General features: G+C 51.5%; 3 protein-coding genes across 9 annotated transcripts in view; all 3 read left to right on the top strand.

Moving 5' to 3' along the window:
* The window catches only part of HOXC6 (homeobox C6), a 35,671-nt gene extending 17,990 nt beyond the window's left edge, over positions 1-17,681 (top strand). The window contains exons 1-3 of one of the 4 annotated variants that reach the window (XM_066258547.1): positions 4,329-4,444; positions 15,444-15,789; positions 16,513-17,681. In XM_066258547.1, coding sequence (XP_066114644.1) covers positions 15,636-15,789; positions 16,513-16,820 — 462 coding nt within the window. In that variant the 5' untranslated portion in view covers positions 4,329-4,444; positions 15,444-15,635 and the 3' untranslated portion in view covers positions 16,821-17,681. Of the gene's footprint in view, positions 1-4,328; positions 4,445-6,392; positions 6,504-15,364; positions 15,790-16,512 lie in introns of those variants that run through there. The other 3 variants (XM_066258546.1, XM_066258548.1, XM_066258545.1) reach the window with 3 other exon arrangements.
* HOXC4 (homeobox C4) overlaps positions 1-25,082 on the top strand; it is a 60,186-nt gene that overhangs the window by 17,958 nt on the left and 17,146 nt on the right. The window contains exon 1 of one of the 4 annotated variants that reach the window (XM_066258541.1): positions 4,360-4,444. The exons of 1 other annotated variant lie outside the window; for it this stretch is intronic. The gene's annotated coding sequence lies outside the window, so the exon portion shown is untranslated. Of the gene's footprint in view, positions 1-4,359; positions 4,445-6,379; positions 6,509-25,082 lie in introns of those variants that run through there. 2 more of the 4 variants (XM_066258540.1, XM_066258539.1) reach the window with 2 other exon arrangements.
* On the top strand, positions 20,009-22,146 carry HOXC5 (homeobox C5). The gene is made up of 2 exons (XM_066258549.1): positions 20,009-20,462; positions 21,142-22,146. Exons 1-2 carry the CDS (start codon positions 20,009-20,011, stop codon positions 21,354-21,356), a joined length of 669 nt encoding a protein of 222 aa, XP_066114646.1. The 3' UTR covers positions 21,357-22,146.

The following is a 25,082-nucleotide window of genomic DNA, read 5'->3' as shown; positions in this document are numbered from 1 at the left end:
TGACTTTTTTTTCTTGCCCTCCTTATCGTTCCTTCCCAACACTCTGGATAAAGGTCTTCTCCACTGACCTGACTTTGAAGGGGGTGTGTGGGGGGAAGTCACGTGGAGTTGAGAGGGCAAGCTGAGCTTGGAGGGCAGGTGAAAGAGGGAGGTGAAGAGAAGAAGAAGAGCACTGCGCTCTCGGGAGAACCTTGACCCCAAAATGGGTTTCTGGATGCCAGAATACCAATGGGGAGAAAGCACCTCCCCACTTACCCACCTTCCTCCTCCTCAGCCCTGGGCTAGGCCAGACAAAGAATCCGTCCCCATGCCCTTCACACAGCTAGGCCTTTTTCTTTCAGGGCCTGAGGCTGGGGCTGGGGCTGGGGCTGAGGCAATGGGGTTCGTTCTGATCTCCACATACCCTGGGCAGCCAGCACCCAGCACTAGAACACTGAACACGACGGGGAAAAGATGAGGCTCAAGGCAACTTGGAGGGCCAGACTGTAATGATGCCTAAGGTTCTGGAAGGAGGAAGTTTAAGCTTGAGGGAAAGGAGAGAAGGGGAAGATGATTGAGCTGCTACCTCAAGCAGTGTGGATCCACATTCTGAACTTCAAATTCAGCCAGCACAGAACCATCACTGTCACCTAACCTGCATGCACCAACTCCAGCCTCTCTTCTTCTTGTTTCAAGCCCACTTCAGATTCACCTTGGCAAATGGGCAGTGTGCCCTGCACTCACAGTGGGGTCATCGGCCTGGGGAGAAGGGACTGGCTTGCTAAGTGGATAGCCCTCCCACCTCAGCCACAGCAGGGTAAGGAGAGTCTTCACTGGACTCTTCATTCCCTAAAATAAAGGGTGGAAGACTAAGAGACTCAGGGGGCCAAGGGGTCTCTCACTGCTCCCTGGAAGGTCCTAGAGAAATCTGTTTCTGCCAGAAAGATTCTGGTCAAATACCAAATTCCAGAGATACAAGTCATATGGCTCAGTCAGGAGAGGAGAAAAGGGGAGGAGAGGAGATCTTCTGGTCTAAAAAAACAGATCCCCGAAGACTGAAATATTTTTGAGGCCAGATATGTCTTACTCTCGCTCGCTCTCAGTCAATGATTTTCCCAGACTTGGGCCCAGGCAAACTCTTGTTTTGTGTAATTTTACCAGTTTCTGGGTCCTGGCTCCCATGCAGAGTGGTCCTGAAATTAGGATTGGGTCGGGCATCATGGATAGGGGGCTACTGCCATCTGAGAGAAGGTGCCGATTGGAAGCACAGGCTGGGGGCAGCCAGAAACAGCTTTGAGATGCTCTGGGGAAAATATTTCGGAACCTGGAGTCCCTGCGGAGTGCCGCGGAGCCAGCCAGGTAACTCTGTTTGCTGCGGAGAAACACCGGCTACCCACCGGCAAGGCCCTAAAAGAGAACATTTCCCTCCAACCTTGGACCTTCCCACGCGCGTCCGCTCCAGACTCCGAGGTCCGGTGGAGGGCCGGTTCATTTTTAAATATGGAATTATTAATGTAATTAATAAAAATCGCTGCCCCAGCAGCCCAGTTGGCTACGTTAAGTGGCTCCAAAGAACCTCGCCGAATTTTCCCCACACCAAATGTCCCATTCATCCCTGGCCCTGCTCAGCAATGCCCGTGGCCCCAAGCCCATCGTCGGAGGGCGGAGTGCATCTGGTGCCGGGCATCTCTTGAAATGTGGGCCAGACCTAGAGAGCTTTAGTCGCCTCTCTTGCAGCACCCACTCCCCCACCCCTTCTGCCCACCTCCTCCGTTTTCTCGTTTGGAGAGAAAAGGAGGTAAAACCCGTTTTATGGAGGAACTTAATTACGAGCGGGATGCACTCCCTTTAGAAACGTGTCCTCTCAAACGCTCCCGCCGTCCTATTACCCGAATGGGGACCATTCGGCTGCAGCATATAGGACTCTCTTCCATTCTTAACTTTTTTATTAGCCATCAAAGTGGCTTCCGAAAGCTATTTGTGATTTGTGAAAAATAGTATCTTTCAAAATGCTGAGTTGAAGCATCTCCCTTATTTTGCCTTGAATTTATTATTCTAATCTCAACAGTAGAGACAGCATACTGCAGCTATTAAGTTGGGGGGCAAATTCGTTTCTCTAGATTTAAAAAAATCTCGGCATTTCCACTCTCTTCCCCACTTCATTGCAGAAGCCAGGAGACGTGTGGGCCTACAGGGAATCCAGAGGGTGGGGTGAAGGTGATAGTGAGTGTCCTAAAAGGCCCCTTGGTGGACACCGGGAGGAGAGAGTGGGTTGGGCAAATGAGATGCCCCAGGGACTGGAAGGCGGCTGGAGAACGTTACCCTGCCCCAATTAGAGAGAACTCCGGACAGGTTGTGCCACAGACAAGAAGTAAAATTTCCGCTGAGCTGCCCGCAGTGCTGTCCCATTCTCCCTGCGGCCCATTGTGAAAAGCTGGGCCAGCGCTTCCTTGTCGTAATTTTTAACTACCTGTTATAAAATTTATGGGTAGGTTTGTAAAAGAAACGAGGTCCCTGCATCCGGCTAAGGGAACTGTTTCGCTTATGTGGAGGAAGTTTGGGGAGGAGATGAGGGACCCCTGTTGGGTGGGGTAGAGCACCCAGCCGAGGATGTCGCCCTGCCAGCTCCATTAGTGACCAAGAAAAAAGCTTTGGGCCTTCAAATCTCTAGCTGGGAACAGTGGCTGGGCAGTGACTGGTTAGCAAATAGTCTTTATGGGGACTTCATTCTGGGCTCCCCCACACTGGACTCATCGCCAAATCTGGGGGTCTGGAGAAGGGTGGAGGGTGCCTCAGGTGCTCAGAATTTAGCACAGAAGGTGGAATTAAGGAAGAAATAAGGTGGGTTTTTTTTGTTGTTGTTGTTGTTTTTCAATGACTCCAAGGTGTGTCTTGGTTGCTTCAACACTGGAATTTTCTGAAAAAGACGGGCAGGTGTGGGCCACCTGACAAGACAGAAAAGGCTTCAAACTGCCTTGCACCTAAAGGAAAAAGAAGTGGCAACCAAGATTCTGGGCCTTCATTTTACTTTACAATCTAAAACAATTGGGAATAAGCTGCCATCCCAACCTTGGAATTGAGAAGACTAGACAATAAAGATAGTCTTGGGGGGAAATGGCATTCTCTCTGAAAAAGGAATCTGGAGATGAAGGGTGTGTTAGGGGTTTAGAGGCTGCCCCCAATTCTTACCCCTCCTACTGTCTCTGCAGGACTGCCCAGGGCCAGTCTAAGCCCTGTCAGCTCTGCAGACCACGGTCAGGTCAGACTAGCTTGTGAGGCTTCCAGAGGCCTGCCCCTCCCATTCCTGTCTGGGGTGGAGTGGGGGGCTGCCGGGACTCCCCATTGGGAAGGATGTTGTTCACTTACCCGGAGGAAAAAAGCTGGGGTAAGGAGCACATTCCTTCTCAGTCTCTTCACCCTGCCAACCCTCACTGTCCCAATGCCACAAACCTTTGCAAAGCTTCGGTCCCCTCAGATCCAACCTTAATGCCCCATTTATTAAGGAAAATATTTAAAATTCTGCAGGACAACGGGAGGCAGCCAAGTCAGCGCCAGAATCCTTCCTTCCTTCCTTCCTTCCTTCCTTCCTTCCTTCCTTCCTTCCTTCCTTCCTTCTTTCCTTCCTTCCTTCTTTCCTTCCTTCCCTCGTCTCCATCCCCCTTTGCCCTTTCGCTAGCCTGGAGCAGTCTGGCCCTTAGGGAGTGGGCGGTGGGTGGGGTGCTGTGGGAATCGGGGGATGCTCCCTCTCCGAGAGAATTGGGTAAACATGGCGACCACGGCGCCCATTTGCACACGCTACACAAATGCATCGCATTCCCGGTTGTTTGCAGAAAATTTACAGCTGAGTAATAAAAGTTTACGATCGACTCACAAGTTGGATTGGCCACAAGAAGTCATGTGGATTCCATCCATGAACGTGAACTTTTTATTGTGGTTTGTCCGTTCGGAGCGCTCCGCAGAACAGTCCTCCCTGTAAGAGCCTAACCATTGCCAGGGAAACCTGCGCTGGGCACTCCCTTCATTACCAGTATTTTTTTTATTAATCTGATTAATAATTATTTTCTCCCCCCCCCCATTTAATTTTTTTCTCCCAGGTGGAGTTGCCAGAAGCTGGGGACACCTGGGGAGGGGGGAGGAGGAGAGGCAGGAGAGTTGAGGGCACCTCTCTCTCTCTTCCCGACCCTCTAGCCCCCCAAGGGGCAGGAGGAATGCGGGAGCAGGAGTTGAGAGAGGGAGCTGCAGGCTCTCCCTCCTACCCTCTTCTTGCAACTCTCCTTAATTTTATTTGTCTTTTTGATTATTGGGACTATTCTTTTTATTTTTTAATTTATATAAAGTATATATATGTGTGTGTGGAGCTGAGACAGGCTCGGCAGCGGCACAGAATGAGGAAAGACGAGAAAGAGAGAGAGTGGGAGAGAGAGAGGCAGAGAGAGAGGGAGAGAGAGAGTGACAGCAGCGCCCGGTAAGTGTTTCCTTATTGGTTCAAATATGTAACTAATGGTCCGTAGCTGGGTGGCGGTTTCAAGATAAGGACAGCAGCGGCTGGTCTGGGTTAGAGAGGAGAGGGGGCTGACAAGAGGGTGGGCGCGTGGCAATTATGGGGAGGAAATGTGGAGGGGAGAGAGATTGGGTTAAATTGGAATATGGTAATTGAGGAATGTGTTGTCCTGAAGTCAACGTGCGCGGAAGTTGAGGGGGGGGGGAGAGAGCTGCGCCTGTGGGGCTCAAGGCCAGGGGTCTTGTGCGCTGACCGGTTGCCTCATGCCCACGGTAACCTAACCTGTTACATAGAGTTGCGGCCTCTTGGCTAATGGGACTGGGACGAAGGGGGCCCAAAAGCTCAAACTCCAGGGCAGAAGAGAGAACCTGTAGGTTGTAACCCTTGCCTCCCGAGCAAAGTCAGCTCCCCGACCCCTAAACAAACTTTCCATTGCCCACTCCCTGCTCCGCAGTCCCCTCCCTCCCCGAGAGTGCGGCCGCTGGAGCTCACACATGCGCAGTACGGGCCCAAGTCCGGGCCGCGGAGCAGGAAGAGAGGCGGCTCCGCAGGCGGCGGAGCCTGTTAATTGGCAATTAGGGGGGAGGCTGGTGGCTAGTACGCGTCAGCGGAGGGGAGAGCGTCTGCCCACCCCCTGCTCCCGCCCTCACTCGAGCGTCTGGGAAAGATGGGAGGTGACCTGCACTGCGGGTAGATGGGTGGGGGTGGGGGATGTGGTGCTCATCTTGTGCTCAGAGAAGAGGGGCCTGCCTTCTCTCCGCCAGCGCGGCGTCCCTTACCCCCCAAAGCGGGCACCCCACCCAGGATACCCACTGGTCTGCTTCACCCACCTCATCCTGGCTGCGCTGGGTTAGGGTCAGCCCTGTCTGGGCAGGAAGTAGGAATTGGGGAGGCCCCAGGCTGGGTGGGGACAGGCCCAGGCCTCGCTAGCTAGCGGGGCCTTCCGGGCGAGTGGAGGCCGTGAGGACTCGAGGCGTGGCTGGCTCTTGGGGGTAGGGACGTCAGAATGCGGCGTCCCGGAGGGTGTTGGGCGTCCGGGCTCTTCCTAATAATTGGTGCTAATGGCGTGTTGTATAGTCTTAACCCGACACATATGGTTTCATAACACAGTGGCTTAATTTCTTCCAAATGTACGTGGCCCTGAATGTGTTGCAATTTGATATATGACCCCGCCCTGCTCCCTGGCCTGGGTCCGAGGCGACCGCTGTGTGTATGAGCTTCTGTTTATAAAGGGCGACGCACACGCAAACGCTCACACACCCTGGCGGACAACATCCCAGAACTGGGAGAGGGGGCGCATATTCTTTGAGAGGGCTGTGAGTCTAGGGGCCAGACTCACCTTCGGTCCGAGCCAGGAGCCGCCCCCTCCCATCCTCTCCTAAAGGCGCGACTAGATTTCTCCTCCAAGCCCGAGTGGGGGAGGGGATCGCTCCTCGATTTCCTGTTTAAACCCTGACCCGTCGCCTGGGGGTGGGGTGGGGGTAGAGAGAACCTGTTTTTATCGAATTCTTAAAAATATAGTTCGACTGCGTGCAAATAAAACCCCTTGGGCTCGAGTTGACGGTGAATCTCCCCTCCCCTCCCCCACAATCCCCTTGCCTTCCTCTCCTGCCCCCCCAAAATTCCCCTTTTGCCGACGACATAAAGGCCTCTGAGGTATTCTCCCGGGGGAAGAAATGGCATTTTCTCTCCCCCTTCTCCCCCCCCCCCCCCCATAGGACTGGTGTGTCTGCGGAGGCGTCTGCCGAGGGGCTAATTTCGCGTTCCTTGTTTACGATCGAGAAAAGCGCTTGGCTCTCCCCAAATGGGCCCAGCCCGCCGCATGCTCTGGCTGCCGCGCGCGCTCTCCCGCCGCTCCAGCGCGGCCCAGAGGCTGCCGGCCCGGGAGCCAGGCCGCAGTCATCGAGACTCGGAGTCTGTGGGACCCAAAAAGGGCAAGGGGAGTACAGTGGGCCAGTGGAGGGGCCTCGGAGGCCTGAAAATGGGAGCCTTTCTCCTGGCGTAATGTGGGAACCGCCGACCGGTGAGGTCTCTATTTCTCTTTCGCCTATATTTTGTCTGCCCCTGCAGATGGCCGTACTGTCTGGGGGTTGGGAGGTGGGCACAAGTCTTCTTTGTTCGCCCCCCGGAAAACAGTTTCTGGAGAGGCCAGTCGGGCCAGTGGGGATTCACCTAGGATATTAGAGGGCCCCCTCCCTTCCAAGGGTTGGGCCTGGGTGAGGCGGAGGTATTTCTCTAACAGTACAGGGGGATGTGTCCGAATGTGCTGTTGGTGAGATTTTAGGGTGTTAGGGTTCGTGGCTGACGGGTTAACAGCACCATCCTGAGATGTCCTTGCATAATATTTTTATCAATTGATTTTCTGTCTCTTTTTGGCTAGGGTCCTATAGGCCTCTAAGCCCTTCACCCCTAGACTCTTCATGAGACAGAAAGATGCAGACAAAGTATATCAGCAGTGACTGGCCCTGATTTTCCAGTCTTCTAGTCTGGCCAGGAGATAAACCCGGCCCCAAATACCGGCCCCCTTCTTCCCTCTTTACTTTCGATTTTCTTTCTTTTTCTTCTCTCCTTCTCTCCTCCGGCACACAAACAGAAGCACAAGAGGGGCTACTAGTGGCAATTCTCAGACTTCTTGCAGGCCAAATTCCCTGTAGACATGGTCCTTAGTGCTGGAGAGCACTGCAGTGATTATCTAATAATAGCCAGGGTGGCTGAGAATAGAATCTGGCTCAAGGACTGCACACCCGGGGCTAGGGCTAGTCAGAGGCACTGAATCTGTGGGTCAGCATCTGGCAATGCTCCCTGAAGCCCAGGCCCCCAGTGTTCAGCTATGAACCCACTTTTTGGGCACCCAGACCTGCCCCTTACAGGCTTTGTCAGCCCTGCCATGGGTTGTATTGCATGCACCAGTTCCTAGCTAGGAAAACCCTTTCTCTCCCTGGTTTGACAGTTGTGATCCCCATGAAGAATGCGACCTTGTTGGAGAAGGCAGCCTTGTTGGGTTGGCTGTTGTATTCCAAAACCAGGCTTGGTAGGTTTATACACTTATTATATACAGGTTCAAATGTACAGACTCATACTTTTGCATGAATATATACAGAATTATATTTCCTCATTGGTTAATTATATATTATCATGCCTATATTCGCTCAAACACCATTTTATGTGCGTGCAAAATTTTGTTAGCCTTTGCTACATGTGCATGGGCTCACGGAGGCACTGGGCATGCCAAGAAGGTTCTCTGTGCGTGCTCTGCTGAAAATATGTGCATGCTGTCATCGAAGTATGCGGGTTTCAATAACCAACGGATGCTATAAAGGCTTTCTCAGACCTTAATTCCTCCGCTGTCCAAGCAGCTGGGCTGGAGAAATACTGATCCCTTCTGTTTTCTCTCCACACCTCCCCCCCCCCAATTTCCCTAACTCAGGGACCGTTTTACCAGGGGAACCCAGCTGTGTTGAAAGTGAGTTCTGTGGGAAACTCTTTTGTGGGTAATGTGGGCCTTGAAGCAGTGGATTGGGCCCTGATGCTTGAAGTCTTTCTGGGGCAGTGATGCTGATATGGTGGCCTCTGGGTAGTGGTCTGGGGTGGCTGTGAGCTTGGGTACTTGGAAAGGCCTGTGGAGAAGGTGCCAGAATGGGTAGGGGTGTGGTGAACATTTACCCTTTAGCTCTGATCACGCTGTCGGTTTCCCAAGCCCAAGATTTGCCTGCGTCGTCTGTGGGGCAGATTTAGGGGCTCTGTAAATTCCCCAGATACCCAGATCTGGTTACTAATGGGAATCTGTTTTAATCCTGTCTGCTACCCAAGCTGGGGAGGATGCTGATGGGGCAGTTCCAGAGGAGAAGCTGGGTCTAGCCGCCTGTGGGCCTGGAGTGTGGGCTGGGGCAGGTGATAAACCAGCTTCCTTTCCTAGTCTTTCTCCCTTCCGGGGGCCACAAAAAGACTGGGAAAGGGGGATATAGAAATGTCTGTAAAAAAAAAACCCATAAAAGAAAGTAAGGATAGGAGAGGGGCTGGCAGCATTTTTCTCCACTCCTAGGGGATCAGGTTCCTCCCAAGACTCTCCTGTCCAGACATGCTGTGGGGGCCGAGGCATGCAGCTTCCTTCCACCTTCTTTCTGTTGGCACCAAGGGCAGCCATGGGCCTTCAGGCCTCGGGTACCCTTGGGTGCTGGGGTGATGTTACCCCCAAATTGTGCCCCTCCCCTGGCCCACGGCCTCTGCTACGGAGCTGCAGCCGCCCCTGTTTATTGTGTCTGTGAGGAATTGTTTACTTGTTTTGTCTGCTGCCACCCTGCGTCTGAAACCCGCCAAACCAGCAAACTCACCCAGGAGAACAAAGTGCAGTGCTATCCTGAACTCCCTCCCCTTTCCAGCACCCCACTTCAGCCCTTACCTCTCCTCCCTCACTCTCCCCGTCTGAGGGGAGGAAGCAGATTGCCCCAAAATTAGGCAGCTGTTTATAGGGTTGGGGGAATTATGGGGACACCATAAACCTCTGGTGTCCTGGTGGTGGAGAGACTTTGAGCAGCCCTCCCCTTGTCTCCAGCTTTTCTTCCTTCCCCCTGGCAACTACTTGGTTAAAGGGGCCACAGTCATTGAGAAAGTTGAGCCCCCCTCACCCCTGTCCCTCACTCCTTTCTGCAGTTTTCCCTGAGACACAGGTTGTTGGGTTTTAAATCAAGGTAATGTTGGCAGATTCGTAAAGCTAGATAGAGCATGTCGCTCACCCTCCTCTCTTCTCACCCCCCCCAAAATAGCAGTGAATTTAAGCAAATTCTACAAAATTAAATTGCCCCTTCACTAAAGATCCTATAAATTTCTTATCCTGCCAGGTGTAGAGTCAGAGATGCTGCTGCTTGTCTCTAATTTTGCTTCTGGCTATCAAATCTAAAAGGGTATCAATGAAGTAAATAATCTTGTTTATGAAATTAATTCCCCTCTCCCCATCTCTCTCCCTCTTTTCACCAGCACAGATTAAATGATTCCTTCAGATCTGCAAACAATAAAGGGTAAAATTATTTATAGGGAAGTAAGGACTATGTTTTATTGTTGGTTTATTGTTCCAAAACATTATAACATTTTATTTTCTAGTGGGAGAACTTAGACCAGGAGAAGAAGGGGGAAAGGAAAAACAAGTGAGGGGAAGCAGGGCATCTACACACACAACTCCTGCTGTATATAACTTTTATGACATTTACAATTTCTTCATGATAACACTGTGATGTCAAAAGTGCCCCGTTCTTGAATTTTATAATTTTCATAAAGCTCCAAAACTGGGCTAAGCAGTGCTTGCTCAGTGTGGAGGGATATAAGAGAAACCAGGATATTGGGGATCCTTTGGCCTAATTCTGGGGGCCAAGCATATTCTGAATAATTTGCATTTGCATTTTTCCTCCTGGACCAAGCTGAACCACTTACTTTGCCTCCCTGGACTGTCACTCGGGGTCTGAGTTCTGTCCCCATTCCTGAAGGCTCTCCGCATGCCACCTCCTTAGCTGATAATTAGCTGCTTGGGATAGAGGTGGGCAGGCGGCTTGGGGACCAGGCCCCAAAATCCAGAAATAATTTCTTTCAGAGGGAAACAACAGCGGCTCAGGACTAAGTGTGACAGAACAGAGATGCTTGGGACCTATTTTACTTTTTAACCTTCAGCCAGAAAAGTGAATTAAGAAGCTATACAAACACCGGTGTGGGAGTTAGTGTCTACTGATGGTAGCATTAAGTGGAGTGGTAGTAGTGAAAGGTCAGGCAGAAATCTGGAAAGAGAGGGAGGAGAGAAAATATGATGTGAGTTAGCAGAGCTCCTCCTTGTACGTTTCTTCTCTGTTTAATGGCAAATAAAACAAAAGCAGCTCAGGCAGCCTCTACACCTCTTAGCTCAAAAGAAAAGTCACCAGCCCAGGTCTCTGAGGTGTTTGAGGCAGTTCTCAGGCACTTGACATGCCCCATCTGGCCTTTTCCTTCTCCCCTATTCCCTGTATACCCCCAACTTTATTCAGCTGGCTATCTTAGGCCCTGTTCCCATAATATCAGCACCCCCAAATGGAATCCATTTCCGGGTTGGATGTGTCAAATTTCACTGTTCTCCAAGTGCCACCATGCCTGAGCTCTGAAAGGAGAAGGAGCATGTTGGGGAATGCAGTGTGTATATGGGGAGGCATATGCCCAGACAACTTCTCCCACCACACCTATGAGAAACTGGGGGCTCCTCCAGTGAGCTACTCTTTGATGTCCCCAGGCAGACCCAGTTCCCCGCATTCAGGTTCTCTGGCGGACTAAGACTCTTTGCAATCCTTTTCCTCCGGATTCTGTGGAGATCAAAGGAGCTCATGCACAAAACACTAGGCATTTGGAACAGGATTTATTCTTTTAATTTTTAAGTAAAAAAAACCTAATCATAAGCCAGTCGGGTCAACTGAATAGTCGCGTTAGAACAGCAAAGCCTTAACCAAACAGTGCGATTGTGAAGTGAGCTGAACACCATTGAAATTCAGCTTTCTCTGCAAGAGGGATTTTAGCCCTTGCCCAGTGGCACAAAAAGGGCCAGTGGGGCATCCGCTCCTCTCAGGTTCCAGAAATCGAGAATTAGTGGGGTGGGTCAGGCAGCTGCAGAGGCTTCCAGGCAGCCAAGCGCCCAGGCTGAGCACTGAGTCCTTTGGCTCCAGTGTCTGTGTCCCTGAGCAGCCTCGCGAGGCGCCGAGCTGTAGTTGGTGGTGCCGGCAGCCAGGAATGGAGTGTGTGTATCTGCGAGGTTGGGTGGGTCACAGACATCTGAGCAGAGTTTGGGGGTGTCTAGGGAGAGAGAGAAGACCAGCAGAACACAAATTTAACAGGACCTCTGGAAAAGAATGCCCTCAAATGAAAATTTCAGATCTCATCCCTCTCACTTCAGATACCCTTCCCTAAGAAATTAATATATTTCCCAGAGCAGACTGGACGGCAGAGGCATGCAAGGTGAGGTCTCCTTATGAATCTTTTCTGGGCCAGAGCCCAGTCCCACCCATTCTCTCCTCCATTCAGAGGTACATAGGCCCTAGCCCCTGGCCTGGAGAGGGGTAAAGCCAGAGTAGGAGCGCTTGTCTCGCCCTGGGAAACCCTCAAGTGCCCAGCCTCCAATACAACCCTTAGCCTTGGGGACTCCAGGCCAGTGATTGCTCCCCACTCAGGCCTATGGCATGCCTGCAGTAAGTTCCTCTCCTATAATTAGTGCTCATGAAAAGCATGTGTTTTGGATTGGGGGGATACTGGAGCAGTAAGCGGCAACTTTCTTGCTTGATTCCTGTTCTGTGTTTTTTGAATTCTGTTTTTGAATCCACTAATTACAGCTCCCAGAGCAAAAATCTGCTCCCGCGCCAAACCCCCTTGGAATGCCTGATTCCTGAGGCCGAAAGGGCAGAGCAACTCAGAGACCTGAGGGCCTGATAGGGGGTGTTTTCTGACTCTCTAGGCCTATTTTATAGAAACAAAGAACGAGTTCTCCTCCCCTTCCCAGGATCTGTACATATTTACAGAACTCAATTGCAATTTTAATAAAACATCTGCTCTTGCTGCTGTTGATGACTTTCCGTAACTGTTTTCAGACAAATTTAACAAGAAAATATAAATATATTTAGAAAAACTCAAGTCCTAGTTTTCTCCCCATCAACAGTCATTTTTTTGCAAAAAAGAGAGAGAGAGAGAGAGAGAAGAAAGAAAGAAAAATAGAAAAAGAAATTAACATGAAGTGAGAAAAGAAAAATTTAACCCAGTGAAGGGGAGATCGGTTTATCTGACCTGCTCTCCCCCCTTGGAACGAAACCTTCCAGCAAATTTTAGCGACATAATTAAAGACCTAACTGAAAGAAGAAAGCTTCTTTCCTCAGGAATGGAAAGTGATGGGGGAAGAGTGTGTTGGAAATAAATTTTGCTGAAAGTCTTTAAGCCTTGGGAGAAATTATTTGTGTTTCTCCTTCCCCTTCTTTCCCCCTTCCAGCATTTCTGCCTTTTTGCCCCAGCAGCTGGTTTCTGTTCATTATAAATCTGCGAGACCTTTCAGTCTCTGCCCTCTGTTTAGGGACGTAATAAAACACTTAACTTTCCGGGCCTGAGACTTACATTCTGCTCCTCAGGTTGCCCACCCCTACGCCCACTGCCTTTAGACCCTAAAGGAAACTCTCCCCAACTTTGGGCCCTTTTCCCTGCTAGACTTGGTTTAGGAGGGTCTCAGGGAAACCCAGGCGTCCTTGCTGGGGAGCTGCAGCATGAATTTCCCCCAGAAAGCCCCTTCTTTCTTCAAAAGTCCTTCCTTCCCCTACCCACCCATAAAAGAGATTTTAAAATACATAGAAAATCAACACTCATTGAAAGCCAAACCTCATTAAGACATCCTATCTTCTATCCTTCAATTTGTTGTACATCGCAACAATTTAATATCTTGAAGGAAATATCACTGACATGATTTATCCCTCTAGCATTCTCTCACTGAAAGAGGGGGATTACTTTTTTTTTTTTTTTTTTTTTTTTGCCTGTTCTATGTTACACCACTGCCCTTAGGGTAGAAATTAGACAGGGGAACTCTGAGAGCGGCTACTTGTGTCTAGGGGTGCACTGACTTGTTCCTTAGCTCAGCCCCCTGGGTCTCCCCGCCCCTAGTTCTTTCTCCCTCTCCCTTTTGCCCTCCAGGGGGCCTGGAGCCCCAGCCAGCTGTTGGAAACCTCTGTCCAGGCATGCCATGAATTGGAGGACAGCTGGATTCTAGACCGGAAAGCAGTTCATGCTGGTGTCTGTGTTTATGTACCTGCCATATCACCCCCAAATGAGACAACTCATCTCAAAATTTCTTAATTTAAGAACCCTCCTTTACCCATTTACCTTCATCTCCTTGGAAAGAAGAAAGTATAGTTCAAGAGGAGGGACTTTGTAGTTACAGGGGCCTTTCCCATACCCTTCAAATACCAACAAATTTCCTTCTTTGAAGGACTGAGCCTGTATTTTTAAAAGCCAACACAAATTGTCTGGCAGGGAGACTCTTCAACCCGGTAAGGAGCTTCATGTATTAGCTAACATGTTGTCACCATCAGCTCCTACATACCGTCTGCTTTTGGGTTCAAAACTTTATTTTTTCCCCCCCTAGCAACACTCCAGGGAAACCTTAACATTACAGAAGATGAATAAACGAGTTTTTTCCACCGTAGTCCCGTTTATGGCTTTATTGCTACCCATTGATTACTCCGCTTTGTTACACAGAAGGAACAGATCATAAAATCTGGCGACATCCGGGTCCTTGTTATAGCCAGTCCTTCCCCCCACCAAAAAATTATGAGAAAATATGAGCTTTCATTTCTCCCTTCACTTACCCCACCAGCCCTTCATTGTCAACTCAAAGCGTGTTCAGCCTATGTCATAATAGCAAATTAAGTTTGAATTAATCTGGAGTAAAACCCTATCTGCACACCTTCCGCTGCTTCAGTTTGCCCACTGCAGCTCTCTTAGAAGCCTCGGACTCACCGCCTTTCCCTAACCTCTTCCTTTTTTTTAGCCTCAAGGCGGAAAGAAATGGGGGTAGGGGCTGCTGAGAGGCTGGGCCCCACCAGGTGTAGCTGGCCCTTGGGTACAAGCTCCTCAGAAGCACTTTGCTGAAATATACAAGCTCCAGAGCTCAGGTCCAGGGGCACCTCCCTTAGCAGGGCAGAGTCTGGAGGGGGCAAGGGGCTTCTGACATGTGCAAGGGCTTGAGCCTGCAAGATGCTATGTATCCATCAGAGCTCCACCAGCCTTCTCGTTCTAGCTGGATCTTATGTGAATTATCCCACCGGCCCTTGCTGGCTCCAAATCATAAATTCTCACCAACATAAACAGGAGTTGATGTCTAGAAAGACTCTCAGAGTTCTTTCTTCTTCCTTTCCTTTTTTTTTCTCTCTCTCTCTCTCACATTTTACTTCTTTCTCTCTTTTTTCTATTGTATGTTTATATATTCTCCCTTTTAAGCAAAAATGTTGCCAGAGTTTCCCCCAAAAGGGGGTCCTGTGGAAGAGGCAGAAGGGAGTTAGGAAGAAGAGGAAAGCAGACGCCTGGCCCCTCTGCCCACCTCAGCTTTGCCATTCTACCCTGAAGTCTCACCCTTACCCATTGAGACCTCTTTGCTCCCCACATTCCCTACATCCAAGACTCAGCCACACCCTCCTTCCTCTGAGCACCATGATTCAAACCATTTCTTCCTACTCCTGATTTAATATATATTTATTTTATGTGTGTGTGTGTGTGTGTGTGTGTGTGTGTGTGTGTATATATATATATATATATATATATATATATATATATATATATGAAAGTATACTGGTTTGGTAGTGAGGACTCACTTCATGAAGTATCAAACCAGGATTTCCCATGGGTTTCTGAGGATCACCCTGAGTTGGGAGGGAGCTCCTCCCATGGAGAAATCAGGATGTAATTTTAAAAAGGGGACAGAGATAAAAAATGAAATCAGACTGAAAATACAGGGAGTCTTCAGCCCTGGCTCTGGCCACTGCACAGCAAAGTTAGCTGGGGCTGAGAGATTTCCTGGGAGTGCAGCTCTCCTTTCCTGGGCCCCATGGCCCTGCTCACGGACATTCACCCTTCGTTCACCTCCAAATCAATTTCCTAACATATATATATATATATATAATTTTTTTTTTTAAAGAAATCCAAGTCTTACTTTCAAAGCACACACTTAGTCTCAACTAGGGAATCAACAGAAGCAGAAGCGATTTTTTTCCCCCTTCTTGACATCTGGCTTGCGATTGGCTGGAAAGGGGTCAGCTGACTTTGTCATTTTGTCTGTCCTGGATTGGAGCCGTCCCTATAACCATCTAGTTCCGAGTACAAACTGGAGACAGAAATAAATATTAAAGAAATCATAGCCCGACCAGGTAAAGGCAAAGGGATGAATTCCTACTTCACTAACCCTTCCTTATCCTGCCACCTCGCCGGGGGCCAGGACGTCCTACCCAACGTCGCCCTCAATTCCACCGCCTATGATCCAGTGAGGCATTTCTCGACCTATGGAGCGGCTGTTGCCCAGAACCGGATCTACTCGACTCCTTTTTATTCGCCACAGGAGAATGTCGTGTTCAGTTCCAGCCGGGGGCCGTATGACTATGGATCTAATTCCTTTTACCAGGAGAAAGACATGCTCTCAAACTGCAGACAAAACACCTTAGGACATAACACACAGACCTCAATCGCTCAGGATTTTAGTTCTGAGCAGGGCAGGACTGCGCCCCAGGACCAGAAAGCCAGTATCCAGATTTACCCCTGGATGCAGCGAATGAATTCGCACAGTGGTGAGTTTTACAGCTCCGAGATATAAATTAAATAAACTGAACTGGCTTTATGACCGGCTTCCCTAGAAGAACGGGCGGAGAGAGTTTTTTATGGCCCCATAAAAACAATCACGCTCGTCTCCTCGCCGACGCCGAGACAGGGCCCCCTCTTTTGCCCCCTCTGCTCGCCTCCTGCTCGCTCGCAAGAGCCTGGCCCCCTCGGCCCCTGACGGATTGGAGGGCTCCACGGCGAGCTGAGGGGGCAGGAACAGGGCAGAGGATGAGGGGAGGAGGCAGAGGGTGGGGGAACCCCCAAAGTCGAGTCAGTCTGAGAAGAAGGGAGGGAGAGAGGAGGGGGAAGAAAAGTGGGGGAGAAGTTTTCAAGGAGCTAGGGTGCTTGGGGAGGCGGGGGAGGCCAGCCGTTAAGACGGGGCCCCGCATCCCCAGTGTTTGGGATTTTTCAAAAACCAGCTTTTAGATTTACAGCCTGGCTCTTGCCCCCTCCAGCCCCCCCCCCAATTCTTTGGGACACATCCCTACCACCCTTTGGGGGAACTGAATGAAGTTGGGATCCTGGTTGTACCTCTAGTGGGGGCGGGCTAGGCCGAGTGGGAGAAAGCTGTAGTCCGAGGGGACCCTGAGCTGCTTGGTCAAGTTGGGAGGGTCAGGACTTCGCTAGGCTAAACCGTCTGCGGAGGAAGCTTTGCTGATTGTTTTTAGTGTGTTTTGTGCCCGGATCTCTAGGGGTCGGCTATGGAGCGGATCGGAGGCGCGGTCGACAGATCTACTCGCGGTACCAGACCCTGGAACTGGAGAAAGAATTTCACTTCAACCGCTACCTAACGCGGCGCCGGCGCATCGAGATCGCCAATGCACTCTGCCTGACCGAGCGACAGATCAAAATCTGGTTCCAGAACCGCCGGATGAAGTGGAAAAAGGAATCTAATCTTACGTCCACTCTCTCAGGGGGCGGCGGAGGGGCCGCGGCCGACAGCCTGGGCGGAAAAGAGGAAAAGCGGGAAGAGACAGAAGAGGAGAAGCAGAAAGAGTGACCTGGACTATCCCTGCTACCCTTCTCTCTCCTTTTCCCTCGCTTCCCCAACTCCCTCCTTACCACACACTCTGTATTTATCACTGGCACAATTGGTGTGTTTTGACTCCTAAGACAAAATTAGAGAGTCATATATGGACCTGAAAGTCAACTCTGGACCCCTCCCTCACCGCACAAACTCTCACCAGGCGCCGCCTCCTCCTCCTCCTTGCTCCCTCGCTAGTTAGCTCGTTCTCGGCTTTTCTGCAGCCCCCCCCCCCCAGACCTTGGGGGCTCTGTCCCTGAACCTCGCTTCAGACTTCACTGTTCTTCCTCCAAATGAGGACTTGGCCTTCCACCTCTGAGGTGCCCCCCCGCCCCCCCCCGGGGGCGTAGAGCCGGCTCCGGGCCTGGGGCCTCTGCTCGGGGCCTCAGGGCCCGGCCTGGCCGCGGGGGAGGGCGGGAGGCCCAAGGAGGGCACGTCTTGGTCCCACAGCAACCCCCAGGGCCTCCCCGCAGCCCCTGCCCGGCCCCTCTGCCCCAGCAAATGCCCAGCCCAGGCAAATTGTATTTAAAGAATCCTGGGGGTCATTATGGCATATTACAAACTGTGACCGTTTCTGTGTGAATATTTTTAGCTGTATTTGTGGTCTCTGTATTTATATTTATGTTTAGCACCGTCCGTGTTCCAATTCCATCTTAAAAAGAAAAAAGAGAGAGAGAGAGAGAGGGAAAATTACAAAAAGAGAGAAAAAAGTGAATGACATTTGTTTAGCCAGTAGGAGAAGAAAAAAATTTAAAAATCCCCTCGTGTTACCCCCCTGTATAAATCCGACCTCTGGATCCGTTCTCGAGTATTTAATAAAACTGATCTTATTTTTAAAACTTTATATCAGGATTTCTGTTAATTCGCTCGCACGCCGGCCTCGGGGTGAAAGTTGGAGCAGGCGCCCAGCACTCCGCATTTGCCGGCCGCCTGCAAGCCCTTAACCCCTTCACTCGCTTTTCCCAGAGCCAGGAACCAGCCCAGGTCTCCCACTCTGGTGATCGCGTTGGGGGGCTGGGAGGCCTCTCTGGGCTCCCTACGCGGAGCAACACACTCACCCCACAAAAAAAGGCCGCATGGGATTTCGAAGGGGCTGGGGGGAGGAGGGAAGCCGGGGTTAGTCGGATTGGTCTCCAGCCCCACACAGGCCTTTCTTCCTGACTGTGTTAGTCTGGGGTCCGTCTTCTGAACCCCGAGCCCCCAAAGACCAGGAAAGCAGCATTATCCAAGACACCAGGTCATTCCTGCTCACACCCCAAGTGAGGAGGGGGAGCCCTGTGAGCAGTCCCCTGCCAACACCAGGCCCACAGTTGTGAAACGTGGCGGAGGCGGAGAGCAGAGGGGGAAAAGAAGACCGCGGGATTTGAGCTCTTCCCCGGGGATTGAGCGATTCAAGGACACCTCGAAAAAGCCTGGAAACAGCTCTCGCCTGCTCTGGGACTCCTCACGTGGCAGGGACAAAATTCCTTCTTTCTCACAGTCTCAGCCCCAGTCTGGTTCCTGACTCTTCTCTCCTCAAACTCGGCGGGTGAAGAGTGCAGCCAGGCCTAACCTTTCCCCAGCTCAGGCCTTCTCTCCCTAAGCCCAGCCAGAGAAACCTGAGTGGACCTAGGGAGTGAGGTAGTAAGGGGGTCTCCCCGAGGAAAAAAATCTGCTAGTTTTCCAGACCTTCCAGATCCCCGCCAGCGCCCCCTCCAGCGCCTCCGCCTGCGGGGGTGGAGGGGCTGGAGGGGGGTTTCTCCTGGCAGGGGCGGAGATTTCCAGGGGAGAGGCATGCAGGAAAGAATAAGACTTGGGGCTTGAGGAGGAGGATCAGAAAGGGGCCGAATGGCTGCAGAGTCCCTGGCCAGGAGCTGTGAAGGTTGCCCAGGCGCCTGCTCTGCCTACCCCCCCCCCCCGCCCCCAGTAAGGTTCTTTCTGCGCTTCCATATAGCTCAGAAATCGCTCTCCTGTATACATTGTGGATCCAGGTCCCTAGAGAGCCTGGTCCAGAGACCTTTTCCCCACAGGGCACAAAGTAGAACTTGTCCCCTGCCCTGCTCATGTATTTGTGGAGGCTTCAATCTTGCTTCTTCATGCCCCCAATTAACATCTATTTTCTATCCAAAATATCTGACATAGATCACACATGCAGGTCATACATAGGGCTGAAAAGCAGGCCATTGTGTCTGGTTCAAAACACACACACACACACACACACACACACACACACACACACGTTTGGAAAATTGCCTGTTGCCACTTTGGGGTCTACTCAGCTACCCTGGCTCCTCACCTCCAGGCTCATCCCAGAGCCCCCAGCACTCTCAGCCTCATGACCCCTCCCACCCCCATCTAGTTCTGCCCACCTAGGATCCCTTCTCCTGAGCATCCTGACTACCTCTCCAGAGGCTTGGTTCATTTTTCCATGCAAACAGGCATCTTCTCAGCAATAGCAACGCCTTGGGACATCCAAGGATAGGGACCACCAAGTAGAAGGACATCCAATCTGAGATAAACCCTTTCAGAAGTCCAATCAGGGCAGGTCCCCCCCTACCTAAGTCCCCTTCCCTTAGCCATTTTTGAAGATTGGAAGGTCCTGGGAGTGAAGAGGACGGGTATATCCTTAACAGACAAAAAACCCTCAGTGCATCCTAAATGAGGCCTCATCTTTCCTTAAAATGAAATGCAATTTAAAAGGCCATTTCAGGGGTTTGTTGCAGCAGCAACCAGCTTTTCCTCTAGGGTAGAAAAAACAGCGGTCTGGAGGGCGAGCCGGCGAGGTAGGCTGCAATTCTTCCAAGTAGGCACCAGGTGTCGCTGTGGGCTCGTTGTCCCGGCTACCCCCAATTCCAAGAAGCATTTTTTTCCCTCCCCCTACTCTCTCTTTCTCGCTCTCACTCCCTCTCCCCCCAGGTTAGGCTTTGCCAACATATCAAGATGCGTTTCGCCGGCTTCCATCACTAAGCTCCCGGAGGTCATCAAGCCAAATTTATGAGTGGCCGCTGGAGTCACGTGACTCTATTTAAGGCTCCCTTATTTGGGAAGAGCGCATAGGATAAAGAAAGAGATATCTCCACCTATAAATTGTGCACTTTGGAGAACAAAAAACCCCTCAACTTCAAAGAGTCACAAATCACCCTTAATCAAAAAGGGTGCAGAAATTTTTTTGGGCCCTCCCCGCCATGAGCTCCTACGTAGCAAATTCATTCTATAAGCAGAGCCCCAATATCCCTGCCTATAACATGCAAACTTGTGGCAACTATGGATCGGCCTCAGAGGTGCAGGCATCCAGGTACTGCTTCGGCGGATTGGACTTAAGCATCACTTTCCCACCGCCTGCGCCTTCCAACTCTCTCCACGGGGTAGACATGGCTGCCAACCCCAGGGCTCACCCCGACCGCCCCGCCTGCAGCGCCGCGGCCGCTCCGGGACACGCTCTGGGCAGAGACGAAGCGGCTCCTCTGAACCCCGGGATGTACAGTCAGAAGGCAGCTCGGCCAGCGCTGGAGGAGCGAGCTAAGAGCAGTGGGGAGATCAAAGAGGAGCAGGCGCAAACAGGGCAGCCTGCCGGACTGAGCCAGCCACCGGCCCCGCCACAGATTTACCCGTGGATGACCAAACTGCACATGAGCCACGGTAAACTTTAGGACTTCATTTTGCGCGCTCGGGTCCGCCTGGGTTTTATAGGCCATGCGGGGCAAATAAAGAAAAAAAACCCTGCGGCCATAAATTTTACGATCCAGGCATCAATGGCTCGTAAAACTGTCCACTAAAAGGCTTAGAGGCTGTGTGCGCCCAAATTTACGACGACATAATTGGATCATAGGAACAAAACGTGTATAAAAGGCAATATTCAATTTTGGGGGGAAAGGGAGGGAGTAAAAAAAATAGAGGGATCTGAAGGGTGAGGAGCGCGGGGATCCCCCCGCCGCTCCCACCCTCCCCTGTGCAGCCGGCTCGGCCTGCGCTCGCCGCTCCGGAGGATTCCAGCGACTCGGGAGGGGCGGGAGGGGGGGTCCCCGGGGATCAGATCTCGAGGGTGCTTACCGTTCGGTCCGAGCCTGGGTCTCCCTCTCCCCCCACCCCTTAGCCCCTCCGGCTGCTGAGTGAGGCTGCGGAGGAAAGTTTTGCTGCCTAGGCGGAGGCGCCTTTCCCGGGGCTGGGCCTGGCCCGCCTGCGGCCCTCAGGGCCTGTCTCGCCCTGTTTGTCTCCTGTCCCTCCCTCCGTGGATCGGGGCCTGGGGCTCGGGTGGGGACGCTGAGGCGCTGCACTCTATTCACCCCTTCCTGGCTTGGGGGGGGGGTTTATATTCCAGAGACGGACGGCAAGCGGTCCCGAACCAGTTACACGCGCTACCAGACTCTGGAACTGGAAAAAGAATTCCACTTTAACCGCTACCTCACTCGCCGCAGGCGCATAGAGATCGCCAACAACTTGTGTCTCAATGAGAGACAGATCAAGATCTGGTTCCAGAACCGCAGGATGAAGTGGAAGAAAGACTCCAAAATGAAAAGCAAAGAGGCTCTTTAGAGGCAGCGGGGGTGGGGTTGGGGGGCAAAAGCACCCCGATCCCGTTTCGCTCTCCACGCCTTTCCTTTTCGGTTTTCCCCTCTCTATATTTTGGGGCAAGGGCGGTGGCTGGAGCACCGGCTCCGGGGCCTCACAGACAAAAGCGCTTTCCCTTGGCATTCCGAAACCCCGCCGACCCCAGGTTCCCAAGGGGCTGCGCGCGCTGTCCTGACTCCTCTCAGTTCTACTTAGCTCTGGGATCCCAGAGCAAGTTCCGCAGGGGTTCCCAGAACTGTAGCTTAAGGGCTGGTGCTGACCATACCTGGCCTGGGCCGCCTCTCAGGCTTCCAGCCCCAGCCTGACCCGCCGGCCCGAATTAAGGTGGGCCCTGCGGTCGCCTCAAGCCTGGCGCCGCGACCCTCCAGCCTCGCCCTCTCCTTTGTTCCCGCCCTGCTGACGAGGCGGCTTAGGGCTGGTGAGAGAATGGTTGTGCCTGGGGGAGTCTGGCGCTAGACTCGGAGTACATCCTTGTAGCGACTAAACTCAAGTTGTTCATTTTTTAATTATTTGCATAATAAAAGGGGGAGATGACTGAAGTTTGCCTAGGGCCCCTTTGGTTGCTCTATGCTCTCCAAACCTTTTCCCCCAACCCCAAAGCCCAGAACCTCTTCAGTCTGCGTCCTCTGCATGGCCTTTCAGGCTCCCAGTCTTAGACCACTAGCTAGCTCAACTATCGAGGTTCCCTGCCACAGGACCCCACCAAGTGGTCCTAGAGACTTCTGGCTGCCAGTAGTCTCTGTCACGACTTTCTATGCCCTCCTACCCCATTGCTATTGTACAACTATTTATTAACTTCAGGTCTTTCCTGGAACTATATTTTGTCATATTAAATAAAGACAAAGAGAACAGGACTAAAGATGCAGTGGCTCCTCTCTGTTTGGGGCACATATTGGGCAAAAGTGTCTAAATAGGCTGTGAGGTGTAGGAGGAGGCCCACAATTGTTAAGCCTTTCCTTTAAAAAAAATTTTAAGAGCTTCTTGAGGTATTGATACAAGGGAGGTGAAACTAAGCTCCCGTCTTGATCCCTGGCTCCATGAAGGACCCCCCTTTGGGGATGGGGAGAACACCCAGGTGCTGTACTGGCCTGTCCCATGCTGTGGCTGTCCAAGGCATTTAGGCCTTGCTACCCCACTCCCACTTTAGCTGGGTGGATCTGAAGCCTCTAAACTGACAGAGCCCCTCACTGCATGTCAGAATGAATCTTCAGGAATTGGTGGCTCCGATATGCTCAGACTTTGGCCCTTCTGGGCCTCTGAAGACCTTTCCTGGGGCTAAGTGATCCCTGAGGGTCCTCAGTGGACATAGAGAGAAGGCTGAGCCCTCAGCCTAGGGTCCCATTTGGACTCAGAAGGATGCTCAGAAAGAGTTGGTGCTGCTTGGTAGAGGGGTGCTGGGGAATTTGGAGGAGGTGTGTCTTAGCTTTCTCAGATTCTGGTAAAGGTTGAGTAGGAAAAGCGAACTGCAGGGTATACCTGCCTGGCAGGAGTCTTCCAACCTTCCTCCACCTTCTAGGGCCTAGGGCTATGCAGGGCATTTAACTGGGGGAAAAAGCTACATAGACCAGTGTCTGAGTTGCATCTGTTCACCAACGTTTAATCTAGGATCTGGGATTTTATGTAGGGAGAGGGTGAGGGAAAAGGACGGAGAAAAGGCAGATAATTCAGGTGGCGCCTGAGGAAGCCTTAGTTGAATGAGCTCTGCTCCACTCTAGGCTTTTGGGATGTGATGGGGGAGAAAGTACTTTATAGGAGAAACAAATGTGGGAAGTATCCATAAAACTTTACTGCATATCCTCTTCTCCCTCCCACAATGGGGTGATTTCCGAGAGCCAAGCCTAGGCCCCCCACACTGAGGTAAGGGGGGGAGGAGAGGCTCAGGAGCTGGGCTAAAAGGCTGCTCCAGCAGCCAGGAGGGAAAGGGACTGAGAGGCTCTGAGGAGAGGGAAGGGCGAATATTTGTGATTAATAATGCTGATGCTCCTGGGATTTATGATAAGGACTGACTTCCCTGCATCTTATTGCTTAAGCCACCTGTCATTTTTTAAAGACCCAAGAGCCTTTCCTCACCCCATGCTAGCATGTAGGAGGTCTCACTAAATGTTTATGGAACTGCACCCATTGCTGTACCCTTCTTCATACTGCACTCATTCAGACCAGATTAGTCTCCCAAAATGTCTCTCCTCCACTAGCACACAGCAGACAGCCTGGCACCAACTCACCTCCTCTCTTCTTTCTTTATCTCTCGCAAATAAAATGTGTAATTTTCTTCAGGAAGTTATTTTAATTTTTTTTTTCATGCTGAGTAAAACTATTGGGCAAGCGGCGAAGCGTGGAGAAGCGCTGGCATCTCCAATGGGTAGAGTTAACTAAGAAAGAGGCCCTGGTGCCTACCATCACCTGCCTCAATCTCCCTGGATGCTGAGGCCCTGCATTTCTTCCCCAGGGGATGCACTGCCCCAGGGAGGAGAGTCAAGGGCTTTGCCAGTGGTGGGGGCAACGTTGCTCAGACCTGCTGGGCAGAGCGCACCAGCACCACTGTGCAATGACTGCCTCCTTCCCACAGGGTTTGAACCTTTCTTTCGCTGGAGGAGTTGGAAGACTGACTTGAGTTGTACAGGCTTGGGTCGATGCAACCACGACTACCTGTTTTCCCTGCTCCTGTCACAGTCTGCAGGTTCGTGCCAGCCCCCAACCTCTGTTTCAGCAACATCAGTGGCCACAACCCTGCGCTGGGAGTTGAATACAGCCCAGACCTTTGCTTTCTCCCTGAGCAGAGGCTTCTACTTTGGAGTCTGAGGTGGTCTCCCCACCGGCCAGCCTCCTGGAATAATCTCCAAGTACCAGAGTTTAGCATTAGTCTGAAGGAGTTTGTGGAGGGGCTTCTGGGTCCCAAACAGAGACCATGAAGCCTGCCTCTTTACCCTGAAACCCACCCCCTCTGGCATCAAGAAAGAAGGGGAAGAAGCATGACTTACCTTCCCGGGGGAGTGGGAAGAGGGGGACACGACCCACTCTGAGCAATTAGAGGAGAGGAGGTAAAAAGTAGGAGGAAAAAATATCAACACGACCTCGAAGGCGACAGGTCCTTATGGAAATAAGTACGTAAATAAATAAGGATCCACCCTCTCCCCACTCCCCACCCTGAAAGGGGGGTGTGGGGTGGGGCAAAGGAGCAGCTCGGGGCTTTTTAGTATAACTGAGCATTAGAAAAATAAGCATGGCTTCTATGTGAATTTAGGAGTTTGAAACTTTTGGAGGTTATTTATGTGAATGGCCTGAAGGCAAGCCCGTGAGTGGCTCTTGGGGGACCACGTGATGTCATTAAACCAAGTTTTATGGTGTAGGGAGAGCTGACAAACCCACAATATATTTACATCATATATAATCTTAACTGTCCAGCCACGCAGCTGCTGGCGAGGTTTAATGCTAGGACAGAGGGCCTGGCAGTTAGAGGGGATTACGGCGCTGGGGATGACGGTGAGAGAGGTTACATCTTCGCAAATGAATCCCAGGCGAATGCTGTAAGTTAATTTTCTGTCTCTCTGACCCTTTATCCTGTTTACCTCATTTTCTCTCTTCAAGAGAGAAGGCAGTTCCCACTCATTAAGGGGAGGGAAAGGCCTCCTCAGGCTGCGGTGGGAAAAGAGAAGCCGCTGGGAGTGGAAGATAGGGGAGCTTGTCTCCCCA

The sequence above is a fragment of the Saccopteryx bilineata genome, chromosome 2 (genome assembly GCF_036850765.1).
Source record: "Saccopteryx bilineata isolate mSacBil1 chromosome 2, mSacBil1_pri_phased_curated, whole genome shotgun sequence".
Taxonomy (NCBI): Eukaryota; Metazoa; Chordata; class Mammalia; order Chiroptera; family Emballonuridae; genus Saccopteryx; species Saccopteryx bilineata.
The sequence above is the reverse complement of the archived record's forward strand: the minus strand, read 5'-3'. Positions and strand labels throughout refer to the sequence as shown.